The sequence below is a fragment of the Nematolebias whitei genome, chromosome 4 (assembly GCF_014905685.2).
Source record: "Nematolebias whitei isolate Nwh7 chromosome 4, NemWhi1, whole genome shotgun sequence".
Classification (NCBI taxonomy): domain Eukaryota; kingdom Metazoa; phylum Chordata; class Actinopteri; order Cyprinodontiformes; family Rivulidae; genus Nematolebias; species Nematolebias whitei.
In genome coordinates, this window is record NC_056501.1 from 8,431,076 (window position 1) to 8,452,865 (window position 21,790).

General features: G+C 41.4%; 3 protein-coding genes across 3 annotated transcripts in view; 2 read left to right on the top strand and 1 right to left on the bottom strand.

Moving 5' to 3' along the window:
- The window catches only part of shtn3 (shootin 3), a 40,941-nt gene extending 39,441 nt beyond the window's left edge, over positions 1-1,500 (bottom strand). The window contains exon 1 of the mRNA XM_037675654.1: positions 1,361-1,500. Coding sequence (XP_037531582.1) covers positions 1,361-1,435 — 75 coding nt within the window. The 5' untranslated portion in view covers positions 1,436-1,500. The remainder of the gene's footprint in view (positions 1-1,360) is intronic.
- A 1,517-nt stretch (positions 1,501-3,017) lies between these two features.
- On the top strand, positions 3,018-6,644 carry gm2a (GM2 ganglioside activator). Its single transcript, XM_037675173.1, has 4 exons — positions 3,018-3,232; positions 4,300-4,452; positions 5,307-5,489; positions 6,405-6,644. The coding sequence occupies exons 1-4, from the start codon at positions 3,125-3,127 to the stop codon at positions 6,555-6,557; spliced, it is 597 nt and encodes a 198-aa protein (XP_037531101.1). The 5' UTR covers positions 3,018-3,124; the 3' UTR covers positions 6,558-6,644.
- Positions 6,645-8,582: 1,938 nt separating this feature from the next.
- polr2b (RNA polymerase II subunit B) lies at positions 8,583-17,765 on the top strand. Its single transcript, XM_037675172.1, has 25 exons — positions 8,583-8,697; positions 9,043-9,115; positions 9,697-9,847; positions 10,258-10,370; positions 10,453-10,672; positions 10,755-10,913; positions 10,997-11,161; positions 11,260-11,456; positions 11,531-11,650; positions 11,890-12,076; positions 13,253-13,396; positions 13,476-13,615; positions 13,696-13,807; positions 13,897-14,051; positions 14,129-14,327; positions 14,453-14,621; positions 14,702-14,798; positions 14,883-14,977; positions 15,066-15,316; positions 15,623-15,712; positions 15,913-16,020; positions 16,348-16,461; positions 17,076-17,236; positions 17,320-17,515; positions 17,604-17,765. Exons 1-25 carry the CDS (start codon positions 8,679-8,681, stop codon positions 17,691-17,693), a joined length of 3,525 nt encoding a protein of 1,174 aa, XP_037531100.1. The 5' UTR covers positions 8,583-8,678; the 3' UTR covers positions 17,694-17,765.
- Positions 17,766-21,790: the final 4,025 nt, after the last annotated feature.

The following is a 21,790-nucleotide window of genomic DNA, read 5'->3' on the forward strand; positions in this document are numbered from 1 at the left end:
GGTTGCTGCAGCTCCGTCCTCAGAGGAAACTACTCTTCATCATTTAACGAAAATCAGCAGGATCAGCTGATGGGATCGTTACTGGGTGGCCGCTGATTCGATTGTTTGTTTGTTTTTTCTGGACATTTTAACTATTCTGCATACTTTATGTTGCTCTTATATCAAAACGTTCGGCTCATTCAGAAGATGCTAAGATTTTTGTTTTTGTAAATTTTATATCCATAGAAATACATGAAAAATCTTTGAAATCATCTTCAGCAAACAAGATCTATATTCTTATGCTCCTTTTAGCTACTACTTTTAGCCCATACTACCAATTTTAGCTTTAAGCTACATTTGACTAATGTTTTGATAATTTTAGATTTAAGCTACAGTTTTGCTCATTTCAGCTTTTATTGCAAATGTTAGCATTTAGCTGCTGTCTTGTGAATTTTAGCCTACAGATAAAATTTAACTAAATTTGATTTATGGCTACAGTTTTACTATTTTAGCATTTAACAATGGCTTTTTTAATGTCAGTTTTGATTTAGTGTTTAGTTATTTTTAGCTGGTAGCTTTAGTTTTGTAACTTTAGTTTTCAACTCGTTATTTTTAGCAATGATTTTGCATTTTAAGCATTTAGCTATGTTTTGTCTCTTTAAGCTGTTAGCTACAATTGAGCTAATTATATCTTTTTGTTAATGTGTTGTTTTGTAGTTTTAGCTATTCTAGTTAAATAGTTTTTAGTTACTGTATAGCTACTTTTAGCAACTGGTTACGTTTTTGCCAATTTTAGCTTTTAGCTATTTAGTTAATTTTAGCTTGTAGCTTGTAAGTTTAGCTTTTAGCTATGTTTTTTTTTTTGTTGTTGTTGTTACAATTGACACTTTTAGCTTTTGGATACAGTTTTCTTTTATAATTTTAGCAACAGTCTGGCTAGCTTTCGTCAGCTGTTTTGTTAATTTTAGCTTTGGTTCATAACATTTTAGCTGTTCTGCCAGATTTACCATTTTATCCATCAGCTGATCTCAGCAGGCATTCAGCTTTCTCACATTTTATAAATAGAACACTTGCAGATCGATTTAAACCTGATCTATTTATGTGTTTATTAGCTCATTAAAGGGGCTCTCAGCAGCTTCTTTTAGCTCATTCCTCTCCATAAAAAGGCTAAAATCTCAACTTGGTGTCAATTTAACGCCTGATTTCTCCGGGAAAATGGCGAGCAGAGGCGCGTGCAGGGAGGGGTTCGAGTGTCTCCATCCTCCAGGAGAAGCCGGCCGGCCGGCGGCTGGGATGAGCTGGAAAAGGTCCGGTTCGGACAGCAATCTGGCAGGATTTGGACCCAGGACAAGCACCAGGGTTCTGTTTCTGACCCGTTTACCTCTGTTTCCATGTGCGCGTCCCTCTCCTCCTCGTCACATCCCTCCATCTGCGCGGATGAAGAGCAGGGAAGCATTTCCAACAAAAAAAGTGGAGAAATAATTCCACTTCCGGTCTTCTAAACTAATCTCATTAAAAACTGAATTAATCTACAGAAAGATGATGTTTCTGCAGCACGTGAAGGGTTTTCATCTGTTCAATGAGCGCATGAAGGGATGAAGAGCTGCTGCCGGTGGGTTCTCCTCCTCCTCCTCTCCCTGACAGCATCATCTGGCCCCCCTGAACCGAGCCCCCACCCTCCTCTCTCATCATCCAGCGGGTCAGACCGTCTGCGCATGTGCACAGAGCTCATCGCTTAACCGAAGAACTCAAACGTTTCATTTCAGTTTTAGAACGGCGGTGGTGCGTTCATGTTCTGATGGAAAATAAATAACGAATTCAAAATAAAATTTTGTTAGTTACGCTGCATTTAATGTCAGTTTAGTTGAAAAGACGAAACTGAGTGACACAAAATTGTTTTGCATTTGGTTTTTAAACATTTATAACTTGAAAATAGCTGCAGAGCGCAAAAAGCTAAAAGAAGCAGAATAAAGGCTAAAAGGAGCTAAACACAAGTGAAAACATAAAATGGCATAAGGGATTAAAAGCTAAATGTATGCTAGCCTTTTTTTCCAGAACTGAATTTTGAAAGTGAAGTTGAATTAAATCTGAATTTTCAAAGCAAATGAATTCAGTTTCAAACCATTAAATTCAGTTTCAGAACAGCAATTCAAATTTAGTTTCTGATGGCATTAGCTTCAGCCCATAGGCTTAAAGCTCAAGTAGCAAAGCGCTCGCTAAAAGTCAAAAATAGCCTCGCTTAATGCCAGATAAATGTAGCAAAACACTATGCTAAAATAGTACAAGACAAGCTAAAAGTAGCATAGAGCTAACAAAAAGCTAAAAGGAGCTAAAAGCTATCTAAAATGTAATTTTTTTTTAAAGTTTCTAGAAGTATCAAAAGGCTAGGTAAAAGCCAAAAGTATAAAATGCTGTTTAGCAAAATGCTTGCTAAAAGTCCAGATAGCCCAGTTAAATGTTGGATAAATGTAGCAAAATACTAGCTAAAAGTATCAACAACAAAAAAACAGGAAAAAAAAAACACTGAAAGTGGCAAAAAGCTAGTGAAAAGGAGGTAAAGACTAGCTAAAATCTAAAAGTACCAATAAATGTTAGATGTAAGCTAAACTTAGCAAAGGTCAGCTAAAGTTCAAAGTGACCAAAGGCTAAAAATAATAGAGCAGTTGGTAAAAACTAAAAGCAGCTGAACAATAGCCAAAAGTTACACAATCTGGGTACACAATTCCGTTCCACCTCATGTACCACATGTGATGCGAGTAACAATAAAGAACCTTGAACCTAAAATAATGTGAACACAGACTGAACCTGATTACACCAGAGCCATAACCCTGAATAAATAAACCAGTGATTTTATGTTAAATGTCTTTTTAAGTCTTTAAAAATCTTTTCCTTTCACTCTGAGCTCTGCAGCCTCTTTTCAGATGGTTTATATCAGTAAAATCCTCTGTCCTACAGCGACACCTACAGGTTCAGAGAAGAAGAACACTCAGAGCGAGGCGTCGTCACGTGACCGCCTGAAGTCACGTGACGATGAACCAGAAGTTAATAGAGCGTTGCTGCTGTTCTTCTTTTTTTCAGGGCTGCTTTTAACGGCTCGGCTTCACGGTTCTGACCGGCTGGCTGTGTCTCGTTGACGGTGAACGTGATGGACGGGTTTCTGAAGCTGGTTCTGACGGTCTCGGTGGTTCTGACCGGGGTTCGGAACCAGGCGGACTGCAGCTCCTTAAGCCTGAGGAGAGTCTCTAACGCCAAGGTGAGTTTCACCGTCAACAACACACGGAACTCTAAATGTTTTTATTAATTTGTTTTTGCAAACGTGGTCAGAAATGTCGCTCCTAACCCAGGTTCTGTTGTGTTGATGAGGAGGAACAGAACCTTTGGACCGGGGCATTTTGAACAGTCTTTATTGATTTAAAGTCTCTAAAATCAAAACCAGCTCCTCTGCAGGATTGTTGACACACAAACAAACAAATAAGAACTTCCTGTAAACTTGATGAGTTTGCTGCAAGAGTTCAGCTTGCTGAAAAAGCTGAAAACCGAGTTGTTAAAACTAAAATGAGCTGAACACAAGCTAAAAGCTAAATTTAACATACCAGTAGGTAAAAGTAGCAATATGATTACAAAACATTAGGTTAAAGTAGTAAATGGTAACTGAAAATTACAAAACATGAGCTAAAAGTAGCAAAATGGAAGCTAAAAGGTAGGAGTAAGTAAAATACTGGTGAAGATTCTCAGTCAAGTCTGTTTTTCAACTTTTATTTGGTTATAAAAAGTAAAAAGTAAGTAAAGAAGCTGATTTTAACAAAAATAACATTTGAGAAAAGTGAAGGAATCCCAGGTATGGTGGGGGTTTATATGAAGTTAAATATTTTGAAAAGTATAAAAGTTACAAGGCCCATCTGCCAAATGAGCTGAATGTTTTCAAGTTCAAGTCAATTTTATCGTCATCCTCACCACATATGGTGCATGAGGTGGAACAAAATTATGTACATAGAGTCCCAGTTACAGCCAACAATAGCAAAAATATAAAGTATAAAAAGAAACGGTATATAGGATCTAAGATATACGCTAAATACTAATAATGTAAAACAACATGGTGTAACAACAGCAGCCTGAACGAGACAAGTTTTGTTGTGTGAACGGCTGAAATGGCACAAAATCTGCAGACGTAGTTCAACAGCAACATAAATTATAAACAGAAGAAAATAGATTTAACTAGTTTAAAGGAAATAATTTGAGAGGCTTTTTAACTTGGACTTTAACTTGGTTTTGGAAGCAAAACGCGGTGATGTGACGTGTTTTGGGTCCTGTTCTCTGCAGGTTTCGGGTTTCAGCTGGAAAAACTGTGGCCAGTCTGATGATCCAGCTGTGATGATGAGCCTGTCTCTGTCTCCGGACCCCATCTCCATCCCGGGAACGCTCACGGCCTCGGCGTCTGGATCCACGACCGTCCCTCTCGAGGCCCAGCTTTCTGTGAGTTGTTTGTATTTATTTCTAATTAAAGTTCATGTCCAGACTAATTTAATGATGGGATCAACTCCTGGAGGACACTCTGTGTGACGCCTGCAGCAGATGTTTGTCACAATCGGCGCTCACAGATTTGATTAGAGCTCCTTCACACCGAGTTATGGCTGCTATGGTGTAAGGAATCTGCTGGAATGTGTTCAATCTTTTTCTGATCGCACGGTTTTAGGAATGTTCTGCTCACGTGTAGCATCGGTCCGGAGATAAAACCAGTTCAGCGAGTTCTTGGAGGGAAACGGTATCATGTTTTTCTTCTCACTGAATGGCGTTTTCTGCGCTCCTGTTGTTTTTTTTACTTCTCTGCTGTTGTTTAGCGTTTGCAGCTGTGCGGTTCATGTTTTGCTTTTTACAAGTAAAACTTTTTTTTACAAGAATTAATTTGAAAACCTGAACGACCAGCCTGTTAAATGGCATCAGTGTTGTCTGTGCGCTGCAGTCTTTAATTTATTTAAAACGTATGAAGAAAATCGAAGCTGCTATTAGCATCTCTCGTGAAATAATCAACCGTTTGTTTAGAAGAAGAAGTGTTTTTTTTTTTTTTTTTTCACTTCCTGGTTCTCGTCAAAACAAACTCTGTGGTCAGAATAAAAAGCTTCCTCAAGCTCAGACACGTTTTACTGAGTTTTAAAGCATTTGTCACTTCATTGCACCTTGGTTTTTTTAGCTTGAGGTCGTAAACCTGCGGTAAACACTTTGACGATCTGTTTAGTTGTTTACGGATCTTCCTTCTTGGTGTAAAAGTTTGACAGACAGCTGAAGGTCTCAGGCGTAGTCACCTGACCCGTCCTTCATCATCCCTGCAGCTCAACGTTACTATGGAGAAGGAGGTGGCGAGGATCTGGGTGAAGATCCCCTGCGTGGAGGAAATTGGCAGCTGTCACTATCGGGACGTTTGCGATCTCCTGAACCAGGTGATCCCGCCGGGTCCAGACTGTCCAGAACCGCTGCACACCTGCGGCCTGCCCTGCCACTGCCCCTTCAAGGCTGTAAGTCACACTTCATTAAACAACATTTGTATCAAACAGGGTGGAAACAATTCAATTCAATAATACTTTATTAATCCCAAAGGGAAATTAAATCCTCATTTTGTTAAGAGATCTTATGGATACTGTGGCTGTAGGCAGGAAGGTTCTCTTGTAAAGGTCCGTCCCACAGCGGATCCAAATAAATTGGCCACAGATGCCATTTGATCCATCCACCCAGACTTGGTTGGCCTCTCAGTTCCCCTGGGCTGCAGGTCTGCTTGAATGCCAGCCAGAACTCCTCCCAGAATGCTTGCCACTCCTCCCAGTAGCCCGCCGAGCTCCTTGTTGCTACAGACTGAGAGCTGCAGATGCCAGGGCACGATCCTGGTCCTTCTGCTGTCATGAGCCGTGTTTCTAGCCAGTTTCAGAATCTCCTTAGGAGATTTTAGGATCTCAGTGGTCAGGCACCTGAGCACAGCTGGCAGGTAGACGGGAATGCATCCGCGGAGCCTCCTTTTTCAACTCATTTGAGATTTGGCACTGTAGCTGAGATATTATTTGAGCTTTTGAGATGTTACTCAGCTGCTCCTGGGTGTAAACAAAACACCTTGTTGTTATTTTTACGCATCATAACAAATGTCCAAAAGTAAAAATGTTTCAGTAAAAATCCTTCCAGCTGCACAGCATCTGATACCAGAGGAAACGATCATCCAAGAAAGTGATTTACATCCAGAAAAACAGTAACTAACGTTTCCAAAAGCAACATCTCAGAATGAATGTAACAGAGCTGCTCCCAAGATGCAGACACCCTGAGCGGCACAATTCTAGAACGGAGGCTTATCTTTTAAATTGGAAACATTTGAGACTGAATCTGAATAAATAAATAATTCTGGTCATAAAGTTTCTGTTCACTTTGTCTGGTTTTGCTTCCCTCAGGGCTCGTACTCGCTGCCAAAGTCAGACTTCTACGTGCCCTACATGGACCTGCCCTTCTGGCTGACCAACGGGAACTACCGAGTCCAGGGGGTTCTGGGCAGCGGGGGCAAAGAACTGGGCTGCCTCCAGGTCACTTTATCCATCGAGTCCTGAGGGAGCCCCGCAGAACAAGCTGCAGGGAAAACACAAGTCGCACAAAGGAAATGAATGTTTTTACAAGTTAATTGTAGATGACGAAATGAAAAAGATGTATGAGTGGTACTAACACGGTTAAAGGGCCCTGCGTGCTCCATCTGAATTTGGGTCTCGTTTCTGTTGCTTCACAAACCTTTCAGGAGCTGAAAAAACAGAATCGGGACAGAAAACTCGAGTTCTGTAAAATCTGTTCTTCTGGGTTACCAAGCTGAACTTTGATGGCAGCTGCAGAAAATTTAACACCAAAGCTAAAAATAAATTAAAAAAGGTACTGAGCTGTTAAATTTATCCCTTTTTTTAATTTAAAAAAACTACTAAAAATGATGTGCAAAAAATGAAATATTTGTGTTTTTTTCTATCAGTGCAGCAGATTAAATCTGCTTCACAAATGAGGTCAATATCATTGATCAAATTAGATTATTTTTCTGTTGGGACTTTTTAATTCCTAACAAACTGAGTCTTAACAGCTGAATTATTATAGGATGGACTATTTATCATTTAATCTGGTACTGTGTACAGCACCTTAAAATGACTATTTTGAACCACTGCAATATTAATATTAAATCTGCTAAATTATTTTTTGGTTTTGATAAAGAATAAGATTTTTTTTTTAACATTATTTTCAAGCACTATTTTGTGTTTTCATCAGTTTGTGCAGCATAAATTTGTGTTTGTGCATTTTGTTGATTTGATTTTTGATTTTTGTTTTACTTTTGATTAGCCAAAACTAGTTTTAATTTTTAATAATGATTTCTTTGTTGTTAAAGTGCCTGCTCTGATCTTTTGAAAGAATGTTGTTTTTTTAACTATGATAAACGTGGAGGAATTCACGCTGAAATTTTAAGAATCCAGGAAGTTGGAACATGGTTTTTATGACTGTGACGTTAAATGATGTTATAGATTTTAGAGTCATGTGAAAAACTGATTCCACACGCTGATAAATTTTTAATAAACTTTATTTGACAAGTTGTCCTGGAACTGTAATTTTTTTTGTATTTACTGTTCATCTGGAGTCCTCACAGGCAACTGTGAAGTCAACCACAACCCAGCAGCTGCAGAAAGGCAGGTGTTGCACCTTGTTTTCTCCTATATTTGTTAAAAGAAATGTGCATATTTAACCTCCTGAGACCCTAACCAGCATTGCCTTTAGATCTGTTGCTCTTATTTAGGAGAGCTTTATTTTTTCTAATAAAATGCATATTTGCATTTTTTACTACTAACTGAGGTTCTAATCAAATGACTTGAGGAAAAAAATGCGTATGAAGCAAAACTTTGGAACTTGAAGAAGACAAAACTTTATAGCCAAGGGCGGCAGTTTTGGAAGCCCATATCTGCAAAGAAAAAAATAAAAGCTCAACAGTAAGTCATAATTTTGAGTTTTAAAGTCATAATTATGAGAATAAAATTCATAATTGTGAGAACAAAAGTCATAATTTCGAGTTTTAAAGTCATAATTAATTCAAAATTATGATTAATCCTCATATTTATGACTTTAAAACTCATAATTATGCATTTTATTCTTGTAATTATGACTTTAAAACTCGAAATTATGACTTCCTGTTGGGCTTTTATTTATTTCTTTCATGGCGGAAATGGACTTCCAAAGGCAGTGGAGACGCTGAAGGTTGGTATTTATTATTATATAGATTTTATTTGTCTTTGGTTAAAATATGACTAAGTGAAATGTGTACAAAATAAAACACTTGTATTTCACAATATGTTCGCACAAGAACCTTTTCAAATGTGTCACATTTGGGATGTTGAAGTTAAAAAGTATATACAATTAAAATTATTGTTTCAGCTGTTGAGTTCGTAACGCTGTTTTTCGCGTACTTAGATGGTTTTATGTGCCTGTGAATTACAAAACAGTTGCACACAAATAACACATTTGTGAATTTGGGAGGCGTTTCCCTCCATGGGTCATGTTTCAGAAGGTGGCGATGACGAACAGACTTTAAACAAAAGAAGAAGAAGTGCACACCGGAAGAGATTTTCAACTTCCGGTCCATTCTAGCGGCCATAATACAGTGTTTTGGCTCGTTATACTAGAACATTTTAAATTATTTCTGGATATAAAATATGTACGACCAGGACGAAGGTGAGATGCTGAGAATCTATACGAGTAGATTTATTGATAACATATTGGAAACGTAATTGATACGTAAACTTAACGTCTGACCAAACGGAGCTAATGCTAGCTGCGTTTCTTCGATTTAACCGAGCAGAAACACCTGATCACACCTGATCAAACACACAGTTTTAACCAGGCACGTGCTGGTTATGTGTTTCTTTGACAGCGCGAGCTCCCATTGATCTGCGCGCTAACAGCAGCTAAAGCTAATGGCTGACGCTAACAGGCTAATGAGATGCAGTGAATAAACAAAGAAGCAGTTACCGAAATTAGTTTGATTAATATAGTTTTTGATTATCAAATGTTTTTCAGATAATCAGTACGATGAAGATGATGATGAAATCACTCCAGATCTGTGGCAGGAGGCTTGCTGGATCGTCATCAGGTAAACTGTAAACAAACTCAGATGGTCGTAATTGATGCTTAGGAAAATAGTGGGATTCTGCTGCAGGTGGAGTCACTAAGAGATGCATGTAGCTGTTGTAGACATTTTATTGTAAATATGTTTTATCTATGTTTAACCAGGAAGGCCTCAGATTCAACATTTTCGCTCAGGGAGTCCTGCTCAAGCGTGGATACAAAATACAAATCAAAATAAAACATGTGGAGATAAAAACTGATTTGAGTTGAATACCATAAAACACTGCGTACAGTAACTGCATCAGAAGAAATGCCAAAATGATAAAATCAGTACAGACAAAAACATGCAGAAGCCAACATACTAAATCAAAATAAACAAGAGTTAAACTAATGAAAGTTAAACAAATTGTCTCAGTAAACAACTTTTCTCTGCATTAAAGTACACGTTAATATATATATATATATAATCTACTATCATATTGTTTTAAGTTTAACTTTGCCATTCTGTTCATACAGAAAAACATTATGTACAGTTTTTATTTAACAATTCGTTTTCCAAGTCTTTTCTTCCAGCTCCTATTTTGATGTTTTTCTTTTTTTTTTCAGCTCTTATTTTGACGAGAAGGGCCTGGTGCGGCAGCAGCTGGATTCGTTCGATGAGTTCATCCAGATGTCTGTTCAGAGGATCGTGGAAGATGCTCCACCCATTGACCTGCAAGCTGAAGCGCAGCACACCTCGGGGGAGGTGGAGGAGCCGGTGAGTTGTGGATCGGGTACCAGGCCCTGGGACTAGAACTGTGGCAGGATGTAGACAGTTTATACAGTTATTAAATCCAGTTTGTCTCGTTAAAAAAAAAAAAAAACTTCCTAAATTTGGATAACTTCTCACATTCAAGTCAACTTTATTGCAATTTCCAACATGTGTGGTACATGAGGTGGAATAAAATTATGTACACAGGGTCCCAGTTTCACCCAAAAATAGCAGAATATAATACATCTGCTGTCTTTAAGACAAACTGGAAACCCATTTTGAATTCAGATATTTGTTTTATAGTTTCACTCTGCGGTTCATCTGTAGGTTTGATTAGTGATGAGTCAGTTCTTCAGTTGTGGGTCGGTCCTGATCTTTAGCACAATTAAAGTTCCTGTAACATCAATGTCTTTCAGCCTCGTTACCTGCTGAAGTTTGAACAGATCTACCTGTCCAAGCCCACTCACTGGGAGAGAGACGGAGCCCCTTCTCCCATGATGCCCAACGAAGCTCGACTGCGAAACCTCACGTAAGTCCCACCTGTTGACACTTCATGAAGACACCTGATCTACCTGTTCCCTCTTCGCTCTCACTTGTTTGTTTCCTCTCAGGTACTCCGCCCCCCTGTATGTTGACATCACAAAGACTATCATAAAGGAAGGTGAAGAGCAGCTGCAGACACAACACCAGAAAACCTTCATTGGGAAAATTCCCATCATGCTTCGCTCTACCTACTGTCTGCTGAGCGGCCTGACAGATCGAGATCTGTGTGAGCTCAACGAGTGTCCGCTGGACCCTGGGGGTTATTTTATCATCAACGGTTCTGAGAAGGTATGCTGTGTCATCACAGACCTTCTAAACTAAACGTTTGAAAAAAACTTTGCAATAATCACAAACTGTTGGTGATTTTCAGGTGCTGATCGCACAGGAGAAGATGGCCACAAACACTGTTTACGTCTTCGCCAAGAAGGATTCCAAATACGCCTACACGGCTGAGTGTCGGTCCTGTTTGGAGAACTCATCTCGTCCCACCAGCACCATCTGGGTCAGCATGATGGCCAGAGGAGGCCAGGTGAGTTCTGCCATAGAGAGGAAACTGATCAGTTCAGGGGATTTAGATCTACAGATTAATAACTGATCAATCATTTTTCCCAGGGAGTCAAGAAGAGTGCGATCGGTCAGAGGATCGTGTCCACGCTGCCATACATCAGACAGGAAGTTCCCATCATCATTGTGTTTCGAGCACTGGGCTTCGTGTCGGACAGAGACATCCTGGAACACATCATTTATGACTTTGACGACCCCGAGATGATGGAGATGGTAAATCTGATTATCACTGTTGCATTGTTCCACTCTTGGTTCTCATGGTGGACAGATGAGCTGTAGCTCCACCCACTGTGATGTCACTGCGTTTCCAGGTAAAGCCATCTCTGGATGAAGCGTTTGTGATCCAGGAGCAGAACGTGGCGCTGAACTTCATCGGTTCCAGAGGAGCAAAACCTGGAGTGACGAAAGAGAGGAGGATCAAATACGCCAAAGAAGTTCTACAGAAAGAAATGCTGCCGCATGTCGGAGTCAGTGACTTCTGTGAAACCAAGAAGGCGTATTTCTTGGGGTGAGTCCTCACCTTTACAGGTATGTGTGGAACACTGACCCATTTCTAAAGGAACAAGTTCTCCTGTGTTTCAGGTACATGGTCCACAGGTTGCTGCTTGCTGCGCTTGGCAGACGGGAGCTTGATGACAGAGATCACTACGGAAACAAGAGGCTGGATCTTGCTGGGCCGCTCTTGGCCTTCCTGTTCAGGGGGTGGGGCCTCTTACTCAACTTTAGCACCTACACTTGCACACAAATACATGATTTAAACCCTTCACTTCCATTCATTCATGAAAAGCTTTCAGCTGCTCAGCTTTTGGACAGCCTTTACTTTTTGAAGCAACGTCCTGTAATTTTTGTTGACGTTTAAAGTAAAAAGTGTCTCGGAAAGAAACGGTCTGGGGGAAAGAGTTTGATCAGTTTTTAAGAAACGACTGTTTCCTTCTATTCAGAATGTTCAAGAACCTTCTGAAGGAAATCAGGATCTATGCTCAGAAGTTCATCGACAGAGGAAAAGACTTCAACCTGGAGCTCGCCATCAAAACTCGCATCATCTCAGATGGACTCAAGTACTCGCTGGCCACCGGGAACTGGGGCGACGTGAAGAAGGCTCACCAGGCTCGAGCGGGAGTGTCTCAGGTGAGAACACCTGCCTCACCTGAGACAGTTTCTGTAATGATTTAAACCTCCATGCTGACTGTTTAGTTCTGTAAATCTGAGAATGTTTTGAACTAGGTATGCACAGATACCAAATACAAGTACTTACGTTTGAGTACTTGCTGATACCAGGTACAGATATGACTATTAATATCTTGTCTTTTTACTTCTTATAATTAGTAAAATCTAAATACAAATTTAATGTGTTGTGATGAATATTCTTATTTGGAGCAATTTTTTTTATTTAGAAAAATAATAGAAATTAAAAAGCCATCTATCAGGTCCTTTTCAGCACAACAGAGGAACTATTCCTACTCAGTAATATTGCTTAAAGCTGAAAAGTTAACAATATTACAATAAGCAATGGGCAGAGTTTCTGTCATTCACCTTATTAAGACGTCCAGCTTCCAGCAGCACGAGTTCATTCAACAAAAAAAAATCTATTTTGAAGCATTAGCTTAGCATTAGCTTAGGACCTTCTTTGGAGTGTCAGAAGCTTAAAGAGCTCATTAAGTAGCTCTTTAAGCAGCTTTCCAGGCTCATGTGGGAGATCTTTAATTACTACAGTCCGTTTTGGCCGAATTCACTCCATTATGTCCCCTCTCTGACATATGATGCAGATTGATGTTTGCAGTTACTGACTCGCCGTCTCAGCTTTCCCAGGTCAATAATTCAGACACCACTCTCATACTTTTCAATAATATCCATTTTCACCTCGATGATGATGATGATCGAAGCTTTCATCCTCTTGCCAGGAATTGAGCAATGATTGTGGGAAGCTCATGCTCAGACGTGTATTTGCAGATATTTTACTGCTCTATAGTTTACTTTAAAATACTTCCATACGTCTTCTGCTTCTTCTTGTTATTTGCGTGTAGTAAACAACTTCATGTTGCGTCATCACCACCACAAAACAAACTACTACCACCACCACACAACTGACTTTGTTCTTCCACTTTCATCTTACTGCCTGAGAGTTGAACGTCACGCTGCTTTGAAGTAGTATCAGAACTTTTTTTATGTGTACAAGTACAACAGACAGCATAGGTATTGGTGCATCCCTAATTTGGACAGATGCTTATCGTTTGGTCTTTCCTCCTATGTCTTCTCAGTAAATTTCTGACAAACCTGATTGGATCTTCTTGCCTCTTCCTGCAGGTGTTGAACCGTCTTACCTTCGCCTCCACACTGTCACATCTTCGCAGAGTAAACTCTCCCATCGGCAGAGACGGAAAATTGGCCAAACCTCGACAGCTACACAACACTCTTTGGGGGATGGTGTGTCCCGCTGAGACTCCAGAGGTATAAAACCCTCCCCAGGGTTTGGGTCGAGCCTCATCTGTTGGTCTGGTTGTTTATTAGATACGTTTCACCGCTGCAGGGCCATGCTGTAGGTCTGGTGAAGAACTTGGCCCTGATGGCCTACATCTCTGTGGGCTCCCAGCCCTCACCCATCCTGGAGTTTTTAGAGGAGTGGAGTATGGAAAACTTGGAGGAGATCTCTCCAGCTGCCATCGCTGAGTCAGTTTATTGAGTACATTACTGATCAAACCTTTAGTTCATGTCTAGGTGTGAGTCTAAAAGTGACGTTCATGTTTTAGCGCCACTAAGATCTTTGTGAATGGCTGCTGGGTTGGAATCCACAAAGATCCTGAGCAGCTGATGAATACGCTGAGAAAACTCCGCAGGCAGATGGATATTATCGTGTCTGAGGTGAGCTCATCCTTTCACTTCCACAGCAGTTGCAATAATACTGACGAGTTGGAGAGGCTTATTTATAAACATCTGGATACTGGTTCCAGGTTTCGATGATCAGAGACATCCGAGAGCGTGAGATCAGAATTTACACCGACGCTGGACGGATCTGCAGACCGCTGCTGATTGTGGAGAAACAGAAACTTCTTCTGAAGAGACGACACATCGACCAGCTGAAGGAGCGAGAATACAACAACTACAGGTGGGGCAGTCAACAAGTAGACGGTCTGGTTGTTGGCTCTGTGATGGTGAAGCATTTTGGTGAATGTTTTTGTTCAGCTGGCAGGACTTGGTGGCGAGCGGCGTGGTGGAGTACATCGACACTCTGGAGGAGGAGACGGTTATGCTCGCCATGACTCCTGATGATCTCCAGGAAAAAGGTGTGGCCTATTGCTCGACGTACACCCACTGTGAGATCCACCCGTCCATGATCCTGGGAGTGTGCGCCTCCATCATCCCGTTCCCCGACCATAACCAGGTACGAAGAAACTACAACCAGGAAGTAACGCAGAACGCCAACAGATGAAAGTTAAGCTTATAAAAACATAAATCACTCGATGACGGTTTTTTATGCTGCTCTGATTCTGTCCCGCGTCTGTTCAGTCTCCCAGAAACACGTACCAGTCGGCTATGGGCAAACAGGCCATGGGTGTCTACATCACCAACTTCCACGTGAGAATGGACACTCTGGCTCACGTCTTGTACTACCCTCAGAAACCACTGGTTACCACCCGATCTATGGAGTACCTGCGATTCAGGGAGCTGCCTGCAGGTAACTCACCCATACACACGTACAATGTAGCTTACAGCCTTTTCCTAAAGACTTTTAGTTTAAATTAGTCTTTTCTTTAGGCATTAATTCAATAGTTGCAATCGCCTCGTACACGGGATACAACCAGGAGGATTCTGTGATCATGAACAGGTCTGCAGTGGACCGGGGATTCTTCAGGTGAGCCCCGCCCACACCTGGAGCCGTTTCTGACGTGACCCGAGTGTTTAATGTTTCATCCTAGAGCTGCGTTTCCTCCCACAGGTCTGTTTTCTATCGATCCTACAAAGAGCAGGAGTCAAAGAAAGGCTTTGACCAAGAGGAGATATTTGAGAAGCCAACACGTGAAACCTGTCAGGGTGAGCAGTCCTTTTAGACCCGGTAACTCCTGGACCCTGTCACGGTGAGAAGTCCGTTCAGAATAACAGGTAATAAATTTGTCTTCAGGTATGAGACACGCCATCTACGAAAAGCTGGACGATGACGGGCTCATTGCGCCCGGCGTTCGTGTGTCCGGCGAGGATGTGATTATCGGGAAAACGGTGACGCTGCCGGAGAACGAAGAGGATCTGGACATCAGCAACCGACGATACACTAAGAGGGACTGCAGCACCTTCCTGAGGACCAGTGAAACCGGCATTGTGGACCAGGTCATGGTGACCCTGAATCAGGAGGGCTACAAGTTCTGCAAAATCAGGGTGAGGGCGCACTGAAACCCCCGAGACACCTGAATAGAAAAAAGGGTCAGATTATTATAATAACCAGGCTTTTTCCAAGTTATCCTGATCAATTAAACCAGATCCAGTCTCAGAAAACATGTTCTACAGCGGCGGTTCTGATCAGGTCTCTCTTTTCAGACTCACAAAAATTGGCATAATCTGAAATGTGACCCAGCAGGACAGTCTGATTTTAGGATAATTATAGCTGGATAAGTTATTAATCCTGGTTTGTAAATCAGATTTCATGAATCTGAAGGAGCTTTGTTTGGTCCTTTGATGATGCAGGTTCGTTCGGTCCGGATTCCTCAGATCGGAGACAAATTCGCCAGCCGTCACGGACAAAAGGGAACCTGTGGGATTCAGTACAGACAGGAGGTAAAGAGGACGTCAAGAAAAAACAATCTTCTGTGAAAAAATCTGATTAAACTGTTTAAACCAAGATGCAGAAGCACCTTTTTTATTTATGAAGTCGTCTTTCTGAAATTAGGTTCAGTCTTATTGATCAGGTGTTTTCTGATGTCAAATCAGTTCAAGATCAATAATGTTACCGTAATGTGTTTCTTTTTCTTTTGAAGGACATGCCGTTCACCTGCGAGGGAATCACACCTGACATCATCATCAACCCTCACGCCATCCCATCCAGAATGACTGTTGGCCATCTGATCGAGTGTCTGCAAGGAAAAGTAATCAATACTCATTATTGGTTTATAATATTTAATACATTTATCAGTTGATAGTAATTGATACTTTAATTTATTCGAAGTAATCAGTACTCTGGTTCAGAGTAATTAATACTTTGATTGGGTCCCAGTAATTGGTATGATTAATTGGTTCCAGTGGGTCCGAGTTCCTGCACCTGATTACTTATTGATCAGTTCATTTATTAAAACATGTTGGTATTTGTTGCTGGGACTAATCAGTAATCAATTAATATTGGTCAATAATATCAGTGCATAGTGGTGGTTTTGAAGCCCTGAGTTCTGACTTGCAGGCTATTCGGTTTGTTTCAGGTTTCTGCCAACAAAGGTGAGATCGGTGACGCCACGCCGTTTAACGACGCCGTCAACGTGCAGAAAGTGTCGAACCTGCTGTCTGACTACGGATATCACCTGAGAGGAAATGAGGTCAGAGAAATACGACACTTCCTGTTAAATCGCCTGGCTCACATGGGTCGCGTTGCATTGTGGGAACTTTGGATGAACTGTTTGCATGTGCAGTTCTGACAGCAGCACATGACCCAGTGATGTCATAGTGATGTTACAAATCCCAGGTGAATTCTGGGATTGTTTCTGAGCAGAGTGCCAGCTCACGCATTCATGGCTCATTCCGTCAGACACGTCACATAACGGAGCTGAGGATTTTAAACCCATTCTGACGAGCTCATAATGGCCTGGGGTTACTTGTATTGATTATTGATTATTTTATATATATAGATCTCCTAGAAAAGATTTGGCTGTTATGTGACACCAAAACAAGTTTTGAACAATAACTTAACTGATGCTGCCTATTGATCTGTGATCAGGTCTGATACTGTTCATTGATCTGAGATCAGGTTCTGAAACTGTTCATTGATCTGAGCTCAGGTTCAGTTACTGTTCATTGATCTGAGATCAGGTTCTGAAACTGTTCATTGATCTGAGATCAGGTTCAGTTACTGTTCATTGATCTGAGATCAGGTTCAGACACTGTTCATTGATCTGAGATCAGGTTCTGACACTGTTCATTGATCTGTGATCAGGTTCTATACAACGGGTTCACTGGGAGGAAGCTGACGTCACAGATCTTCATCGGTCCGACCTATTATCAGCGACTGAAGCACATGGTGGATGACAAGATCCACTCGCGAGCCCGAGGCCCGGTCCAGATCCTCAATCGTCAGCCGATGGAAGGCCGATCTCGGTGAGTGACTCACCTGTCTGATGTTCAGGTGAGGCAGCAGCAGCAGCTTTGGACTCGAGGCTGATGTCACCTGTCGCCCTCAGGGACGGTGGCCTGCGATTTGGAGAGATGGAGCGCGACTGTCAGATCGCTCACGGAGCGGCTCAGTTCCTCAGAGAGCGTCTGTTTGAGGCATCCGACCCGTACCAGGTCCACGTGTGCAACCTGTGTGGACTGATGGCCATCGCGAACACACGGACACACACGTACGAGTGTCGAGGCTGCCGCAACAAGACGCAGGTAAGTTGGATCGATGACTGTCTGACTGATCTTTGTCTCAAATCTCTGCTCGATCAATAACTAATTATTGATCTTCTGTTCTTGGCAGATCTCTCTGGTTCGGATGCCGTATGCCTGCAAACTTCTTTTCCAGGAGTTGATGTCGATGAGCATTGCTCCTCGTATGATGACCACATAGAGCGGCTCGGACACTCCCTGCAGACCAGGATGTGACATCATGATGAACGAAGACTTTTTTTATTTTCACGTTTTGTTTTTGAACAGTAAATATTTTTTTCTGAGTCGCATGGTCTGATTTGTTTGTCCTGCTTGGTTTCAACATTTGTCACAAAACTAAAGAATTTCCAAACTATGTGGAGCAAATTCACCCCGAAGGTCAGACCATGCATCATTTGGTGAATAGATCAAAGAACCCAAGATCTCCATCTCGGTATTTATCCATATGAGAACATTTTGTTGGTGTTTCTGAACAAATTCTCAAACATTGTCCTGTTGCATGAAATATTTTTAGAAACGCAGACAACGGCCCAGAATGCTGTAGTTACTATGCTTTGCTAGTATGTGGCGCCATTACGCTGCTACAAAAACACCAGAACTAGATTTACAGAAGCAGGTTTGTTTTTATACTTCTCGGAAAGAAAACCCCAGATTCACAGGAAAAAACATAAACAAAAAAATAATAAAAAAGGAACATAAAATTTACTGAAGATCAACTGATGAACGTAAAAAGCTTTTAATTTTTGGTTCAACAGAATTCTTTTAAACTATACTGAACTTTGTTTTTGCTCCCATTTTTCATGAGCTGAACTCTAAGACGTTTTTATGTACACAAAACGCCTTTATTTTTTCAAATATTGTTCACAAATGTGTACAAATCTGTTAGTGAGCACTTCTTTGATTAGATGATCCATCCACCTCACAGGTGTGGCATATCAAGATGCTGATTAGACAGAATGATTGTTGCACAGGTGTGCCTTAGGCTGACCACAATAAAAGGCCACAATGCAGTTTCATCACTCAGCACAATGACACAAATGTTGCAAGTTTTGAAAGAGGGTACAATTGACATGCTGACTGCAGGAATGTTCACCAGACTTATTACCAATAAACTGAATGTTAATTTCTTTAACAAGGCGTTACAGAGAATTTGGTAGCACAACCAACCTGCCTCACAACCACAGACCACGTGTAGCCCAGAACCTTCACATCCAGCATCTTCACCTCCCAAGATCTTCTGAGACCACCCGGACACCTGCTGCAACAATCGGTTTGCATAACCAAAGAATTTCTGCAGAAACCGTCTCAGGGAAGCTCATGTGCATGCTCGTCCTCATCTGGGTCTCCACCTGACTGCAGCTCATTATCGTAACGGACATGAGGGGGGGGAAATCCTCACATTGGATGGTGTGTGCCATGTTGGAGAGGTGTTCTCAGTGTGGGTGAGCGATTTGGTGTTATGGTATGGACAACGAACACAGGTGCATTTTATTGATGGCATTTTGAATGAACAGAGATACCAGGATAAAATGCTCGGCCCATTGTGCCATTCATCCATGACCATCACCTCATGTTGCAGCATCATAATGCACAACCCCAGCTGTAAGGATCTGTACACAATTCCTGGAAGCTGAAAACAATCCAGCTCTTGCATGGCCACCATACTCACCGGACATGCCACCCATTGAGCACACTTGGAATGCTCTGGATCAGCGTATACGATGGCAAGTTTCAGACAGTTCCTGACAATATCCAGCAACTTCACAGCCATTGAAGAGGAGTGGGCCAACTTTCCACAGGCCACAGTCAACAACCTGATCAACTATGTGGATGTGTTGCTCTGTAAATGGTGGTCACATCAGATACTACTGACTGTTTTTTTTTTACCAGCTTTTTTGTTTTTTTTGTTGCAGGGGTCTGTAATGACCTTAATGTCAGTAAAATAAAATAAAAAATAAAAAAAAAACTTTCAGGTTTGGGTCAAAGATTGGCTCCTTTCTGGATTTTAATACCTTGTTGGGTGTTTCTTGTCACTCGGAACCAAAAATTAAAACGAATGAAAAGGTAAATCAGTAGTTTTGTTTTTCTTCTGATTAGATTCATCAGTTTGAAACTTCTTTGTCAATCAAATCTGGTTTGATTCTTACTTTTTTTAATTTTTGTATTTTAATCTGATCTATTTCGTATCAACATTTAATAAACAGCAGTTTTTGTTAATATTGACTGAATCATTGTATTAGAAGGTTTAGAGGGTTTGTGATGGGGAAACCATCCACTAGGGACCACAAGCCAGTGCATCTCTTGTATTGGTCCCAAGCCCGGGTCAGTGGGTTGTGTCAGGAAGGGCATCCGACGTAAAACACTTGCCAAAACTATAATGGGTGTTCATCTAAGTGAAATCATACCAGATCAGTTGAGACCTGCGTTAACAGCGACCGCCACCAGTGCTGTTGACAAACGGTGCCAGCAGAAAGTGTGCTACTGTTGGTCGAAGACCACGAGGAGGGAAATGTGGCAGGAGACAGAGGGAGAAGAGGAAAGTTGAGAATGTAGGACTGAGGGTTGCAACTCTAAATGTGGAGACAATGACAGGCAAAGGTTGAGCTGGCTGACATGATGCAGAGAAGGAAGGTAGATGTTTCACGTGTTCAAGAGAATTGGAAGAGCAGCAATGCTTGCAGCACTGAAGCAGGGTTCAAACTGTTTTACCATGGTGTGGATAGAAAGAGAAATGGAGTAGGGGTGGTCCTGAAGGAGGAGTTGGCAAAGAATGTGAGTAAAACCTCACATTTGAAGTAGAGGTGAAAAAAGTGTCAGATAGGGTGATGTGTCTGAAGGTAGAGGTAGAAGATCTGAATGGACATGTTGGTGAAGGAAACAGAGGGGATGAGGAAGTGATGGGTAGAATTGGTGTCAAGGAAAGAAACCAAGAAAGACGGATGGTGGTGGATTTTGCCAAGAGAACGGAAATGGCTGCAGTCAACACCTATTTTCAAAAAAGGGAGGAACATAACGTGACCTAAGAGTGGAGGGAGGAGTACGCAGATCAACTACATTGTAGAAGAGGAAACCTGAGGGAGATTGGGGACTGTAAGGTTGTGACAGGGGAGAGCGTGGCCAGACAGCATCGGATGGTTGTGTGCAGCATGTCTGTTGTGAAGAAGAGAAAAAGAGTAACATCAGAGAAGAAGACCAAATAGTGGAAGCTGAAGAAGGAAGAATGTTGTGAGGAATTCAGAGAGGAGCTGTTAAAGGCTCTCCGTGGAAAGAAAAAGCTTCCAAATGACTGGACTACTACAGTAACTTTAAAGAGAGAAACGGGTAGGAAGATACTTGGTGTGTCATCTGGACAGAGAATGGATGATAAGGAAATCTGGTGGTTGTATAGTGATGTGCAGGAAGCTATTCAAAGAAATAGGTTAGCAGAGAAGAAATATGACAGTGAGAGGACTGAAGAGAGGAGACTGGAATATAAGGAGATAGGACGTAGAACAAAGAGGGAGGTAGCTAAGGCAAAGTAAAAAGGTGTATGATGAGTTGTTTGGGAGGCTGGACATTAAAGAGTGTGAGAAGGACTTGCACCGATTGGCAAGACAGAGGGATCAGGCTGGAAAGGATGTGCAGCAGGTTAGGCTAGAAAGATAGGAATGGTAATGTTCTAACAAGTGAGGAGATCGTGGTCTGTGATGGGAAGAAGGAAGGAGTACTTTGAGGAGCTAATGAACAGTGATGTCAGTAATGAGTTACTTTACTAATTGGACCACTTTTTTTAGTAACGAGTATGCTAACGTGTTGCTATTTAAAATTCAATAATCAGATTAAAGTTACTTATCCAAATTACTGTGCGTTACTATATTTTTCATTTTCTCTAGTAATTTAATTTCCTCTATGCATCGGGGTCGGGGAGCGACGTCCGGTCTATGCGACAATTCAGTCACGTTATCATAACCTGTGATACCTGGCGCCATGCCACGACAGAAACGCAAACAATGGAAGAAGAAACATACACATTTTGTAGCTGGAGTTAAGTGCTTCATATACCGAGAGTACCAGTTCCTGCATGAGTACTCCACCGTCATGAAGCCCCTGGACATTTTACAAGGTGACTGTCCTTATGGGACTTTACTGCTCACACTTGAAGTTCTGATGCAGAAGACCCTGGCTGTGAAAGATTCACTCTCCAGGATGACTGCAGACCTTCCAGATGCTATAGTGCAGGTATGTTATATCTGTAAGCTAATTAAAATGTCTTACATCACACTATTACATTATATTCAT

Excerpts from the sequence above, each read along its gene's own strand:
- gm2a (XM_037675173.1), top strand. The coding sequence starts at position 3,125 with ATGGACGGGTTTCTGAAGCTGGTTCTGACGGTCTCGGTGGTTCTGACC. Across the intron at positions 3,233-4,299 it reads GGAGAGTCTCTAACGCCAAG|GTTTCGGGTTTCAGCTGGAA; the intron begins GTGAGTTTCACC and ends TGTTCTCTGCAG. Across the intron at positions 4,453-5,306 it reads CTCTCGAGGCCCAGCTTTCT|CTCAACGTTACTATGGAGAA; the intron begins GTGAGTTGTTTG and ends TCATCCCTGCAG.
- polr2b (XM_037675172.1), top strand. Across the intron at positions 14,052-14,128 it reads CGAGAATACAACAACTACAG|CTGGCAGGACTTGGTGGCGA; the intron begins GTGGGGCAGTCA and ends GTTTTTGTTCAG. Across the intron at positions 14,978-15,065 it reads AACACGTGAAACCTGTCAGG|GTATGAGACACGCCATCTAC; the intron begins GTGAGCAGTCCT and ends ATTTGTCTTCAG.